The sequence below is a fragment of the Crocuta crocuta genome, unplaced genomic scaffold, assembly GCF_008692635.1.
Source record: "Crocuta crocuta isolate KB4526 unplaced genomic scaffold, BGI_CrCroc_1.0 scaffold175, whole genome shotgun sequence".
NCBI classification, from domain to species: Eukaryota; Metazoa; Chordata; class Mammalia; order Carnivora; family Hyaenidae; genus Crocuta; species Crocuta crocuta.
In genome coordinates, this window is record NW_027530988.1 from 2,435,728 (window position 1) to 2,449,401 (window position 13,674).

General features: G+C 44.6%; 1 protein-coding gene across 3 annotated transcripts; it reads left to right on the forward strand.

Annotated features, from left to right (window-relative positions):
- Positions 1 to 2,314: 2,314 nt before the first annotated feature.
- Positions 2,315 to 8,666, forward strand: BCL2L2 (BCL2 like 2). 3 transcript variants are annotated; one of them, XM_077770415.1, is made up of 4 exons: positions 2,315 to 2,442; positions 3,072 to 3,159; positions 3,617 to 4,056; positions 4,640 to 8,666. In XM_077770415.1, the coding sequence occupies exons 3-4, from the start codon at positions 3,625 to 3,627 to the stop codon at positions 4,787 to 4,789; spliced, it is 582 nt and encodes a 193-aa protein (XP_077626541.1). In that variant the 5' UTR covers positions 2,315 to 2,442; positions 3,072 to 3,159; positions 3,617 to 3,624; the 3' UTR covers positions 4,790 to 8,666. The 3 variants fall into 3 exon arrangements, with proteins under 3 accessions (XP_077626541.1, XP_077626539.1, XP_077626540.1); XM_077770413.1 differs by lacking the exon at positions 2,315 to 2,442 and adding an exon at positions 2,691 to 2,774; XM_077770414.1 differs by lacking the exon at positions 2,315 to 2,442 and adding an exon at positions 2,694 to 2,795.
- The last annotated feature ends 5,008 nt before the right edge of the window (positions 8,667 to 13,674 follow it).

The window sequence follows — 13,674 nt, forward strand, 5'->3', positions numbered from 1 at the left end:
TTATATATATATATATAAGAATTTTATATATTTTCTTTTATATATATATTTTATATATATATTTAAAAATGTATAAAATATATAATATATATATGAAAGAATATATATATTCTTTTCCTATTTTAGGGTGTAAAGTAACATTATACTAATTTGTGTTACAGTCAGGCATTTTATTTTATTATTTTTTATTTGTTTAGATAGAGATCTAGAGAGCAAGTGGGGAAGAGGCAGAGAGAAAGAGACAGACAGACAGAATACCAAGCAGGCTCCACTGCTGTGAGCGCAGAGCCCGATGCAGGGCTTGAACTCATGAACCATGAGATCATGACCTGAGCCAAAATTCAGAGTTGGACACTTAAGTGACTAGCCACCTAGAATCCCCTACAGTCAAGCATTTTGAAACTGTCTTCCTTGCTCTTGTAAAATATATCATTGAAGGAATAGATAAGGTTCATAGTGGGCCTATATGGCCTGAGGTTTTCTGATGAAAACAGTTTTGCTTTGTCTATAGTTTGAATTGCCATTCCTTGGCTCCATAGTATTGGTCTGAGAAGATCCTTGACATACACAGCTTTGGACTGGGTATAATTTGTGTTGGTCCAGGCACTGTGTTCTGGCTGCTCATCAGACTGACACTGAATCTCTATTCCAAATCAATCTTTCTTTCTTTTCTTTTTTTCTTCTTTATAGCTCAGTCTTTGTTTCTTAAATAGCCACTATAGTTATCTTCAAACATCAGTGTTGGCCTACTCAATAACTGGCCAGAGGCACTGAATGATTTGTTCAATAAACATTTACTGAGGGCCTATTAGGCCAGAAGGACATAAAAAGTGAATAAAATTCTGTTCCTGCTCTCACAGAGCTTATAAATAAACAGGTGGACATAAAGAAATGTATTTAGATTCTGAGACCTAAAAATGTTTTTATTTCAAGTAAGAGTCTTGGAAGAAATCAGGATTGCACAGGAAGGACTGGACTAGGTTATTCTCTAAAGAAGAAGGCAGCCTTGCTGGTGGCAGATGGATGATCAGCCAAACGGCAAAGAAGAAATGAGGATGGTTGAAAGGATACAGTTATATAGGTGTGGAATCTGCTGTTCATTCATAATGGAAGGGATAACTGAGTTTGGACTTGTAAACGGTGTGATAACAACATTGATTACCTGAAAAAGAGATGACGTGATAGCAATACAGGTAAAGTTAAGACAAACTTAAAGTCAGACAAAACTTAGGGGCGCCTGAGTGGCTCAATTGGTTTAGTGTCTGACTTCAGCTCAGGTCATGATTTCGCAGTTTATGGGTCTGAGTCCTGTGTCCGGCTTTGTGCTGACAGCTGGAGCCTGGAGGCTGCTTTGGATTCTGTGTCCCCCTCTCTTTCTGCCCCTCTCCTGCTCATGCTCATGCTCTGTCTCTCTCTCTCTCTCTCACAGAAATAAACATTAAAGTCAAACAAAATTGAGTACCAGTTTCTAAGTATACAGCTTCGGGTAAATTACTTATTCTCTCCAAGCCTCACTTTCTTCATCCACAGTTGGGGATCAAACAGCATAGGGATTGGTGTGAGGCTAAAATATCATGCACACAAAGAAAGTACTTAGCACCCAATAAGTCCTCAAAATGTATTAGTTGTTACTATTATTGTTACAGAAACGACCTTTCTTATCCAGTGACTGGGGGGGCAGGTAGGAATATCAAGGTTTGACCTGGAGGTAGAAGCAAAGGGAACCAGCAGGAAAGAACTGGGTTGCCTCTTTCTAGCCTTTGGCTAGAGATCCCTCCAAATGGAGCCGAAGGAAGTGCCAGCTGCCTGAGCCGGCAGGGCCCAGTCAGTATGCTCGAGAACTCTCCTGAGGATCACCTGTGGTCAGACTGCTTCATATCCTGTGAACTGCCTTGTATAAATATATTGCCATGTATAAATAAGGGGCCTGCCTATCTATCTATCTATCTATCTATCTATCTATCTATCTATCTATCTATCTGGAAGGGCAAACAGCAACCTTGACATTGGCAACCTCCAGGAAGGGAGGTGGAATTGTGCAAAGGGTATAAGGAGGCAGATTGAAGACTTGTATTTTTCCCCCTTATACCTCTATATTGTTTGAACTTGTCTTAATGAGAATAAGTTCATGTGTTGAGTAAAGAGAAGTAAAATGAAAACCAATCTGATTACAAAAATAAAAGAAAGAAAAAAGATGAAAGAAGGTGAAGAAAGGTTACCTGCAGAAACTACTTGTGATCCAAGTCTTGATGCCTGACTAAACCTCCAGCCCCTGAAGCAACTACTGGGTTAAAGTTCTTGGAGAAATAAGGAAGTGAAATGTCCGGTGTCGGTGTCATGTCTGCCAGTACCACAGGGCGAGGCACCTGGCAGGCAGTTCCCACTGAAATGAACTGCTCCTCTAATTCAGGCATCCACTCCAGGGCTGGAGAAATTCAACAAGTGCGTGGAACATCAGAGACCTTCTGGAAATGCTGAATTTGCTCCGAGGTTTCCTGAGGCCTAACCGGCTTCTCTGGGCAGCCTTCAGGCTCAGGAGCCCAGCCTGGCCCTCTGTGTCCTCTCCACCCAGCTTCTCTTGGCCACCAGCAGCCCTCTGTCTTCCGGAGTTGTGGCCCTTCCCAAGCTTGCTTCCCAGCCCCGCCCCTCTCTCTGGACGCATCTCTGGGCCCCATCATCACCCAGCNTCCTTCCTTCCCTCCCTTCCTCCCTCTCTCCCTCCCTCCCAGCTCCTGCACCAGGAAACGGCCCGGATCCTGGCAGCGGCCTGACCCGTGAGATCCCTAACCTGGCAGGCAGGCGGGGTTGGAGACTTGCTGAGGGTGGGGGTGAAGGAGGAGCTGGGCTGTTGGACTGCACTGGGGGGACCCGGGAGTAGATATGGTGTCGGCAGGAAGCCCTTGGCCCTGGGTTTCCCGGGAGGACAGTCATTAAACATGGATTCGGCCACACAGCTGGTAGAACGTTGGGGGCAGGGGCCGGTCCCGGGAGCTGCAACCCCAGCCTTCTCAGTCCAGACCGAGATCCCAGGCCTTCCCCGCCTAGCTCTGCTTTCCCCCTCCCCTTCCCAGGGCTCCACGCTGGCCAGGAGGATGAAAGGCCCCAGCTGGGGGCTCCTTGCCACCAGCGCTGGGTCCTAAGAGCTGCCATCCAGGCTGGGTGAGTGTCCCCTTCCTTCTCTGTCCCTGGCAGTCCTTTGCTTATCCCACCTTTTCCTTCAGCCCCTGTCTCCTCCCCCATCTTGGGCCTCTGGCAGCATCTTCACATCTTCCCTCTGGGGAGGTACTAAGACCCTAAGCCAAAATGGTGTGTATTGTGGAAAGGGGGTTTGTAGGGGTGTTATAGAGTAGGTGTTCTTTTATTATGGAAAGAATCTAAAGTATTTTAAAAATAAAATTTACTTGTTTTACATTTAATTTGACATATTACAAATTAATGGCCAGCCCCTCATGCTCTGGCCTCTCACCTTGACTTAATTCCCGTGTTCTTGCCCCTCCCTGCCCAGTGGTCTCTGAGCATTTCCTCCCACCTCTCACTGGGTTGGCCAAGCCTGAAGTGCACCTTCTGGCTCTCTGACCATATATTCATGCCGGTCTTTCATCCTTGACTCTTACAGCTGCCCGGATGGCGACCCCAGCCTCAGCCCCAGACACACGGGCTCTAGTGGCAGACTTTGTAGGCTATAAGCTGAGGCAGAAGGGTTATGTTTGTGGAGCAGGCCCTGGGGAGGGCCCAGCAGCTGACCCACTGCATCAAGCCATGCGGGCAGCTGGAGATGAGTTTGAGACCCGCTTCCGGCGCACCTTCTCTGATTTGGCAGCCCAGTTGCATGTGACCCCTGGCTCAGCCCAGCAACGCTTCACCCAGGTCTCTGATGAACTCTTCCAAGGAGGCCCCAACTGGGGCCGCCTTGTGGCCTTCTTTGTCTTTGGAGCCGCGCTGTGTGCTGAGAGTGTCAACAAGGAGATGGAGCCACTTGTGGGACAAGTGCAAGAATGGATGGTGGCCTACCTGGAGACACGGCTGGCTGACTGGATCCACAGCAGTGGGGGCTGGGTAAGAAGCTTCTCAATTGCTGCTCTGCACACCCCTCTGCAAAGATGGTCTCCAGAGGGAAGACCAGGGTTCTGGCTGGAGGCTGGGGGCTGAGTCTCCTTATTTGGGTGGAATCAGTTGCCCTCACCATGGGTGTCACGCTGGACTCTGCACTCCAGGGCTGCCATGCAGTCATTACTGGATGGGCTCATGGTCCAAAGCAGAGGAGAGAATACACAGTGCCTGCAGGGAAATGGCATCCAGCTGTCAGGAGCTTTTTACACGAGAGTACGTGGCATGGGCAGGGGATATCAGGGATGGGTGGTAGTCAGGAAAGCCTTGGGAAAGGATGCCAGTTCTGAGCAAAATGTTTGGCCAGGGAAAGGCTGGGATTCACTTGAGGTAGAGAGGGCAAATGAGCCAGGCGCTCATGGGGGATGATTGGGGCTTGCAGCCAGTAGAGCTTTGGCTGGAGAGGAGCTGGATATGGGATAGTGCTTGCAGTGGATGGAACTGGAACTCTTCCTCTCCTCTTTCCTCTACTCTTTCCTCTCCTGATATCCCTTTCTCCTTCTTTCTCTCCTACTTCCCTTCTCTCCCACAGGCGGAGTTCACAGCTCTATACGGGGACGGGGCCCTGGAGGAGGCGCGGCGTCTGCGGGAGGGGAACTGGGCCTCAGTGAGGACAGTGCTGACAGGGGCCGTGGCACTGGGGGCCCTGGTAACTGTAGGAGCCTTTTTTGCTAGCAAGTGAGAAAGTCCAGGGCCAGGTGGGGCTAGGTGTAGCTGGGGGAGAGGAGAGCAGGAAGAGAACAAGAGAAATGCCCTTGGAAGAAGTAGGGTGAATGGATGGGCATGGAATGGGGATGGGAAGGGGCAGGGTACTGTGGGAAGGAGCTGTGTGTGCCAGGCAGGCAGTCGGAGGGCTGAGCTGGAGACAATGGGGGATGTATTTGGAAAGTGAGCAGGTCAGGAGATGAAGTCATTCCAGGGTTGGGAGGAGGTGGGAGAGATCATGCCTATAGGTATAGGCACACAAAACTATAACTAGAGCTTACTTTGTAGCCCTAAGGAAGGAGGACTTGCATAAAGGGTTGTGTCTCCATTGGATGAGTGAAACACATTGGGGAAAACACAGAAGGCACAACCTTTGGAATGGAAGCTTGGAGTTCTCAGGTGATAGGGAGAGGTGGCTGTGATGTTTGGCTGCTTGGACATGCGTGTGCATGTGCACGTGCGCTTGTGTGCATGCTGGGCTGCTTGTCTAACCTGGTGGCAGCCATATTCACGGAGAAAACATTCCCTGTTGAAGTGGCAAGAACAAGGGGCAGTTCTCTGCCCCCTCCTCCCCACCCCCTCCTCCCCCTTTCCTTGTCCTGATGCCTCAAGGCTATGGGAGAAACACTGTATCCAGAAGAGGGCTTTGGGCACTTTTCCACAGAAACTCATTTGCAGGGCTTTGGAGAGAAGTTCTGTAGTTGGCCCTGTTGCTTCACCATCCCCATTCCTTGTGCATCATGCACTTGCTGCTGCCTCCTGGGCTCTGACTGAAAACAAGGCCGAGGAGTCTGCAAGTGGGGGTGGGTGGGGAGCTGGACTTACCTGCCACCCTCCTCTCCCACTGGGGCACACTGGTGCCTAAAGCGTTCCCTGTCTCTGGGACCATCTGTACCCAAATTCAAACTCTAAATTGGGACTCTAATTTTCCTTGTGAGTGCGTGGAGGTAAATGCTGATCTAGTCTGGGTCCTGCACTGTGTCTCAGTGAGACTGTTGATGCCTTGAGAGGAACATTCCAGCTCTGAACTCCCATAGGTGTGAGGGTGACCTATACTCCGTGACTGGCCTATTCCATGTAGTAAGCTTTGGTGCTGCTTTATCAAGGGCCAGGTATATGGGTTCTAGAGTACCTACCACGACCTAGAAGCATTTATATTTTCTTTGAAGCCACGCTGTTTGCATGGGTGTTACTTGTCTGTACCTCTGAGTCTGAGGACGTTAACTTTAGAGCTCACAGTCCTCTAGAACAGATTCTGATTATAGTTTTTTCTTTTGAGAAAGAAATGATTTCACTCCAGATGCATGCCCTGAGCCAGACTTCACTGCTGCACTTCCCAAGGTGCTAAAATTGCTGCTCTCCAATGCTGACTTCAGACACAGTGCTCTAGAACCCTGCCCTTGATCCTGAGCACTGATCAGCTTAGCTAGACCATGGTTGACTCTTGGGATTTTCACTTGGTCCCAAAATGTGGCAACATAGTTGTACTCACAAGAATGTGGGACCAAAATTGGCCTCAGGTGTTTAGCCCAGACTTTTGCTTTTGAGAGAGGGCTGCACTTTTTAGTGGTATTTATAGGGGAGGTGGAAGACTGCATGCGCCACTTGGTCCGTCGTGAGTATGCTGATACCAGAAACTCAGAGCTGGTCTGTGGCAGGCAGTTGGGGTGGGGTGGGGTCTCTGACTTGCTCAGGACAAACTAGACCAGTGGTTTTCAGACTGCTTGGCAGAGCTCTGAGGTTTCCCAGGGGTTGCCTCAGGAGGCCTTGGGGAGGTGAAAGCGGGGTGGGGGAGGTTGCTAAGCAGGCTGGGCTACTTGTCCTCAAACAGAATAGCTCCCCTCGTAGCTGTCTTACATATCGGGGTTCAGGGTAAGATTTTATTTGCATTAAGGGGTTTGCTGCTGAAAAAATAAAGTTGGAAAACCACTGACTAGACCATCAGCTCCAAATTGGAGCCTGTGCTCCCCCAGGTTTGGGGCAGACTCTTCACCCCTCTACCACAAGACCACCTATCCCTGTTAACTTTCCTGGGGGCCTTTAGCAAACAGGAGCAGCAGGGACCATGGTCAGGTAACCGAAATGCCCTGCTCTGAGGCCTTCACACCTGGGGAGAAGGAGAGGTTGTTTTCTGAAAGGGTAAAGGGCTTGGATTCCCAGAAGCATAGCTTGGATGGGACCGTAGTGGGCAGTTTTGACTGTCCCGTCCTTTTTAGCTTGAGGGGCAATGGAAACCCCAGAGACTCTTCTGTCAGGGAAAACTAGAGACTCTCTTCTAGAGCCATATAGTTCCTTGGGATTAGCGCTTGGCCAGGAAGGCTGAGTATGGCTCCCAATTTTTAAATCTATTTCATTTTTTTTTTTAAATAAGGGAAATAAATCTAATTGCCATTTTTCAGAGATTAAATAGGTGGAGAGGGTGTTTCTTGCTCTCCAGAGCCCAAAGGGACATATAGGGACTTTGCTTAGGCCAAGGAAGGAGCAGAAGTAGGGCAACTAGCTCCTGCGATTATTAATCCCACTCCCCACTTATTCTAGGGTATATATTTTTTTACTTTTTTAAATCATAAAATGGCGAGATAAAAGATTTGGTTAGTTTAGAAGAAAAGAAAAAGCTCTATAAATATAAATATATATTCCTGTATTTTTATTTAATAATTTATAAATATCAAGTTCATTTGACTTTTATTTTTGTGTAATATGTAATGGTCGTATTAAAAAAAAAATAAAGCCCAGAGTTTAATGAGAAGGACTGAACAGGGTTTGTGACTTCTACACTCTATAGCCTGGTGTCAGGACATTTCTTGATCTAATCATCTTTTCGTAACCTTGTTAAGGGCAAGAATTAAAGTAACAGGGACTTGGGAAAGTGTTGAGACCAAAAAGAAAAGAAAATCAGAGTTGTTCCCCTATCTCCTAACCCCTGCCAAAGGCCCAAAGCCAAGAACTCCATCTATGCCAACCCAAATATTTTTTTATTTATTAAAAAATCTTTTTTAAAGTTTATTTTTGTGAGAGAAAGAGACAGAGTGCTAGTGGAGGAGGGGCAGAGAGAGAGGAGGACAGAGAGACATAGAATCTGAAGCAACCTTCAGGCTCTGAGCTGTCAGCACAGAGGCAGAGACGGGGGTCTAACTCGTGAGCCTTGGGATCACAACCTGAGCCAAAGTAGGATGCTTAACTGACTGAGCCACCCAGGCGCCAACCCAAATCTTAAGAGGGTGTGTATATGCAGTACTTTGGGATGGCTACAAACAAAAAACAAACCGAAACAAAGAAAACTTACCCCAAATCTTTGTGTGATGGTGACCAAGTCCCCACTTGTGGTTCAGCCTCTAATGACAAAAAGCATTTCTCCCTGGTACTCACTTCAGTTCACAATATTCACTAACATAACATTTCATGTTATAAAGTGATAAATGCTATAAAGAAAAATAATTCATTAGCATGAAAGTGGGAAGGTATAAGTATAAATTTCAATGTTAAATAGAATAGTCAGGGAAACCCTCATTTCTAAGGTGACTTTTGAGGAAAGTCATGAAAAATGAAATTGAAAAAATATTTTTATTGATACGGAAGGATGTTTCTACCTTGGTAAAAAAGAAAATAGAAAACAATATATACAGTATGATCCCATTTTGCTAAAATAAATATGTAAATGTGTGTGTGTGTGTGTGTGTGTGTGTGTACATGCCTCTATATGTATCTATGTACTGATAATTTCAGGAAGGATATATGCCAAAATACCATTAGTGATTATCTGTGGGTATTGGATTTTATTGGTCTTTTATTTGTTCTTTTTACTGTCAGTATTTTCTGTTTTTTTTAAAAATAAAAAACACATATTTCTGGTATAGCGTATTAAAACAAATTTTCCAGATACAAAGTTTTTAAAAAGTTAACCAAGCAGAATAGAAGATAAGCAGCCCAATGGAGGTTCTTTTTCATTTAAGGGGACACCTCACTTCCCTGCAAGGGCAGACCTAGGGAATTAAGGTAGGAGAGGCTAGACTTTGCATTAGACAATAACTGAGAGTTGGCCCCACACTAGAGGTAAGTATATGATCAAGGCTGCAAGGTTCTGTATCAGCTCTGTCTAACAGAAATAGAAAGCAACCCGTATATGTAGTTTTACATTTTCTAGTAGTCTCATTAAAACAGTTATAAAACAAATTTTTACAATCTTTTACTTAGCCCAGCATAAAAATTATTAGTTTCCACTCATAATTAATATTAAGTAATTATTAACTTATTTTACAGTCTCTTGTTCATACAGAGTCTTGCAATTTCATGTATATTTGATACTTTTAGTACATCTCAAGTCAGACTACTCACATTCCAAGTGCTCAAGCGATTTGTGACTAATAGGTACCATATTAAACAATGTAGTTCTAGATTATAGAGAATTATTGTAACAGACAAAAAAAAAAAAAAAGCAAGAGTTAAAAGCAGGGATGAAACTACCAAAAAGCCAAGTATTTATATTGTTTGGTGAGAAGTTTTCCCTTTTGGACAGAACTGGAGTTTCCCTCATCCCCTTTTACTGATTTAATTTTTTTTAAGTTTATTTACTTTTACTTTATTTATATTGAGAGACAGAGAGCACACACAGTGCATGGCAGGGGCAGAGAGCGAGGAAGAGAGAGAATCCTAAGCAGGCGGTGCACTGTCACCACACTGCCCAACGCGGGGCTTACACTCAGAAACCATGAGATTGTGACCTGAGCTGAACCCAAGAGACATGATTAGCCAACTGAGCTACCCAGGCACCCCTAATTCTCCTTATCTTCACTAACCATTCACTTCTATTAGCACCTTTTTCCTTCTTCTAGTGCACAATGAGTTTCAGTTTTCCCAAAATTCCCTGGCCTTCTATTGAGAGGTTATTAATGAAGGAAAATTATAATTCATAATGGGTACATATCACATCATTATGCACTAATTTTTTACAAATTCATTCTTAGAAACTTCTCTCTTTGATGTTCTCTATGCATCAACAACAGGCAAGATGATAAAATGATTATGGAACAGTATTAATTCAGTTAGCATTTACTGAATACACAGTGATGGGCAATGAAAATACAAATATAATTAATATGATGTCCCTGCCTTTTACAGTTTATAATCTAATAGGGAAGTATCTTACTTTGCAAGTCATCATNGCCACCCAACCAACTGAGCCACCCAGGCGCCCCAATATATTTTTAAACGTATTTGTAAAAGTAATCATACTTACTAGAGTAAATTTGGAAGTTTGATGGTTTTTAAATTTTAAACAAAAATAACATGATATTGTGGAAAAAAATCATAAAACAGAAATTTATGAGTCAGTTATAATCCTACTACTCAGAAATTACTACTATTAACATTTTGGCGTATTTCTTTCCCATCTTCTGTCTGTGTTTATATTTTATGATCATACTGTATATACAATTTTCTATACTACAATTCTGCTTACCATTATATTGCAGTTTTTCCTTGTCATTAAAAATGTTTTGAAGGCATAACGACCATATAAAATTACATCTATGTGTATATAATAATTTTCCTGAGTGTGCCACTTGGACATTCAAGATTACATTTTTCACTCTGATGAATGTCTTTATTCTCAAATGTTTATCCAGTGTGTAGATTATTTCTTTAGATCATAAGAAATACAATTACTGGTTTAAGAATCAACATTTTGAAAGTTTCTAGTACATATTACCAAAGAAAAGATTGAACTGATTCTTGCTCCCTTTTTCCCCCTTAAGTCCAAGTTATTTTTTTAGTCCAAGTTATTTTTTATTTTTATTGTTTTTAATGTCTATATATTTTTGAGAGAGAGAGAGACAGAGCATGAGTGGGGCAGAGAGAGTAGGAGACAGAATTCAAAGCAAGGTCCAGGTCCTCAACTGTCAGCACAGAGCCCAAGGAGGGCCTCTAACTGAAAAATCGCCAGATCATGACCTGAGCCGAAGTTGGAAACTTAACCAACTGAGCCACCCAGATGCCTCAGTCCAAATTACTTTAAAAAAAAAAAAAAAAAAAGATCAGGACACCTAGGTGGCTCAGTCAGTTAAGCATCCGACTTCAACTCAGGTCATGATCTCAGAGCTTGTGAGTTTGAGACCTACATCGGACTCTGCTGACAGCTCAGAGCCTGCAGCCTGCTTCGGATTCTGCGTCTCCATCTCTCTTTCTGTCCCTCCCCTGCTAACTCTCTCTCTCTCTCTCAAAAATAAATAAACATTAAAAAAATTTTTTTAAAATAAGACCACAATCATACTTTATATACAATTTTACATTTACTTCTTTGGCCTAATGTAATTACGCTCACATGTTACTACACACTATGTGTAAACCTTTTAATAGGTGCATAATAATCTTTGGATATAATAACAGCTTGCCTAAACACTTGTCTGTTGTTGGAATCTAGTCTTTTCCCAACTTCAACATCATACATAATTTAATTTTTGTGTACTAAAGCAGACCTTGTAGTAATTTTGATCTAAGCTTCAAAAGCTGGCTCTGAATTCCCTGCACACTTTTTTTTTTTTAATTTTTAAGTGTTTATTTTTGAGAGAGAGAGCGCACAAGCAGGGAAAGGGCAGAGAGAGAGAGGGAGACACAGAATCTGAAGCAGGATCCAGGCTCTGAGCTATCAGCACAGAGCCCGAGAGGGCTCTAACTTGTGAATGGGGAGGTCATGACCTGAGCTGGCGGATGCCCCCCCCCCCTTTTTTTTCCCCTTTACTCACTGCTAATTAGTTCCATGGCTTGGGTAAGTTACTTCACTCTTTCTTCATCCGTAAGAAAAGTTATAGTTTTGGAAATATTTGCTTCATAGAGTCGTTACAAGGATTCAGTGAGATATAATAAGGAATCTAGGATTGTACCTGCTACAAAATCAAGTGCTCAACAAAATTAGGATTTGAAGGCATTATTAAAAAGTCACTTTTCCTTTGATTGGCCTGATTAGCTTAAATTAGGAACCAATAAAACATCAACATCTTGATTAGGTTAAGATTGGTAGACAACCTTTTTCTTCCAGCGATTTCACAGTCTTTTAGAGTTTGTCTTCGGTGCTCAAGTTAGTTCTCCCAGATCACTGGAGCTGCGATGGCTGCTGATGTAATTTTCACTGAAATTTTAAGAACTAGGACTCTGCTCAGAATTCCCCTGTTCCTGAGGTAAGGATCTGTGAGAAAAAGTGAGGGTGAGGGGAAGAATGGGGTACACTAAGAAGCTTTCCACCTTTTGGTTTGCTAACGGATCTCTTGTCCAAATCCCCACCCTAGCCATGCACATCCTATTGGGGTTGTCTGATTAACTAATTTGAATGGCCTCATTTGAATCTCGCCGTCAACCCGGAGCTTGGTCTGACCACAAATAACCCTTTTGCAAACTTAGCACCGTCATTCCTAATTTTTTTTAAAAAAATGCGTAGTACCACTGCTACAAAAGGGAAACCCTGCTTTCCAGGGCTAGGTCTCATTGATTATCTGAGTACAAACGCGTGTTTGGGCACCTGCGTGGAGGAATTCCTCTGCGGTCTGAAGGAAGGTCTGGGGGCTGGGAAAGCATTGGAAAATGAGGGTGACACCCAGATTCCCAATGAATGTAAACATTTATTAGACACCTATTATGTGCAAAGCATATTAACCTCACAGTGGGGCTGCAAATATAAATAGGATCTCACCACTCATCTCCAAACCCACAATGCAGGACAAAATAATTGAGCGCACAGTGGAAGTAGACCTGCTTGTCATGGGAAAGGAGAGAAGGCTAGTGGAAGGTTTTGCAAGAGGGGTGATGCTGGGGTTTGAGGTGTACAGGGGCGTAGAGGTACAGACCTGGATGCAGGTACGCCCACTGGAACGAGAAGTGTGGAAATAACATTTGCGAAGTAGGCTATCCCGAGATCTCTAATGCCACGGTTAAGTTTTATTTTTACCGGACCAGCAAAGGGGAGCCAGCTCTGGTAGCGGCGAGGCTTGGAAGGGGGACGCTGGAAGCTGAGAGACCTATTAGGGGTCTCTAGCAAACAGTCCAAGAAACAGGCTAAAACTGGGGCATGAACAGAGGGCTTGTAAAGTATGCCTATGCAAAGAAGACAGATCAGAAACGACTAGTAGCTCTGGAGTGAGGATTCCTCCCTGCTTTTTGGTTTGAGAGAACTGACGGACGTTGGTACCAATAACCTGGATGGGAAAAGTAAGCTTACTGGAGAGCGCCATTGAGAACCTCCATTTCCAGCAACATCCCATCTACTGATTCTTCCCTGGTTAGCAAACCAGATTCCAGAACTCGCCTCAATATTTCCGACCTCTGCCTTCCAAAAGCTCTCTAGATGGCAACCACTAGTGTCAAGATGGCGGTTCCCCTAAGGACTAATCATGTGACCTCGGGTTTCCCTTGCTAGAAGCCTGGCCGTCCGTTGCGGGGCAAGGTTCACCTGTCAGGAAACGGGTGTTAGCCCTTCAAATCCCGCGAGCCAATCGGCATCTGAGACAGCCGGTGCGGCAAGGCGATCGGAAGTCTGGTTCTTTCCCCTCGCCCAGCCAGCAGCCAATCACCAAGCGTCATATACATCGCGGATCCGCCTGGAGGCGGGGAAGCAGGAATGTCGTCACAGCTTGGCGGTATTGTTACCTAAGGCCTAGAGAGGAGGTGGGACATATGTTGATTGACAAGCGAATTTCCCTACCGAGATTTGAAAATTTGGTGCAATGTCCCGCCTTAGGGGTGGGATCTCATTTGATTGTCAAGTAATATTCCCCAATGGGGTCCTAGCTCGTGATGACGGGCAGGCTGCTAGACTAATGAATCCTCGGCGTGCCCGGCGCAGTTCTCCAATCGCCGGGCGGCGGGCCCCAGCCT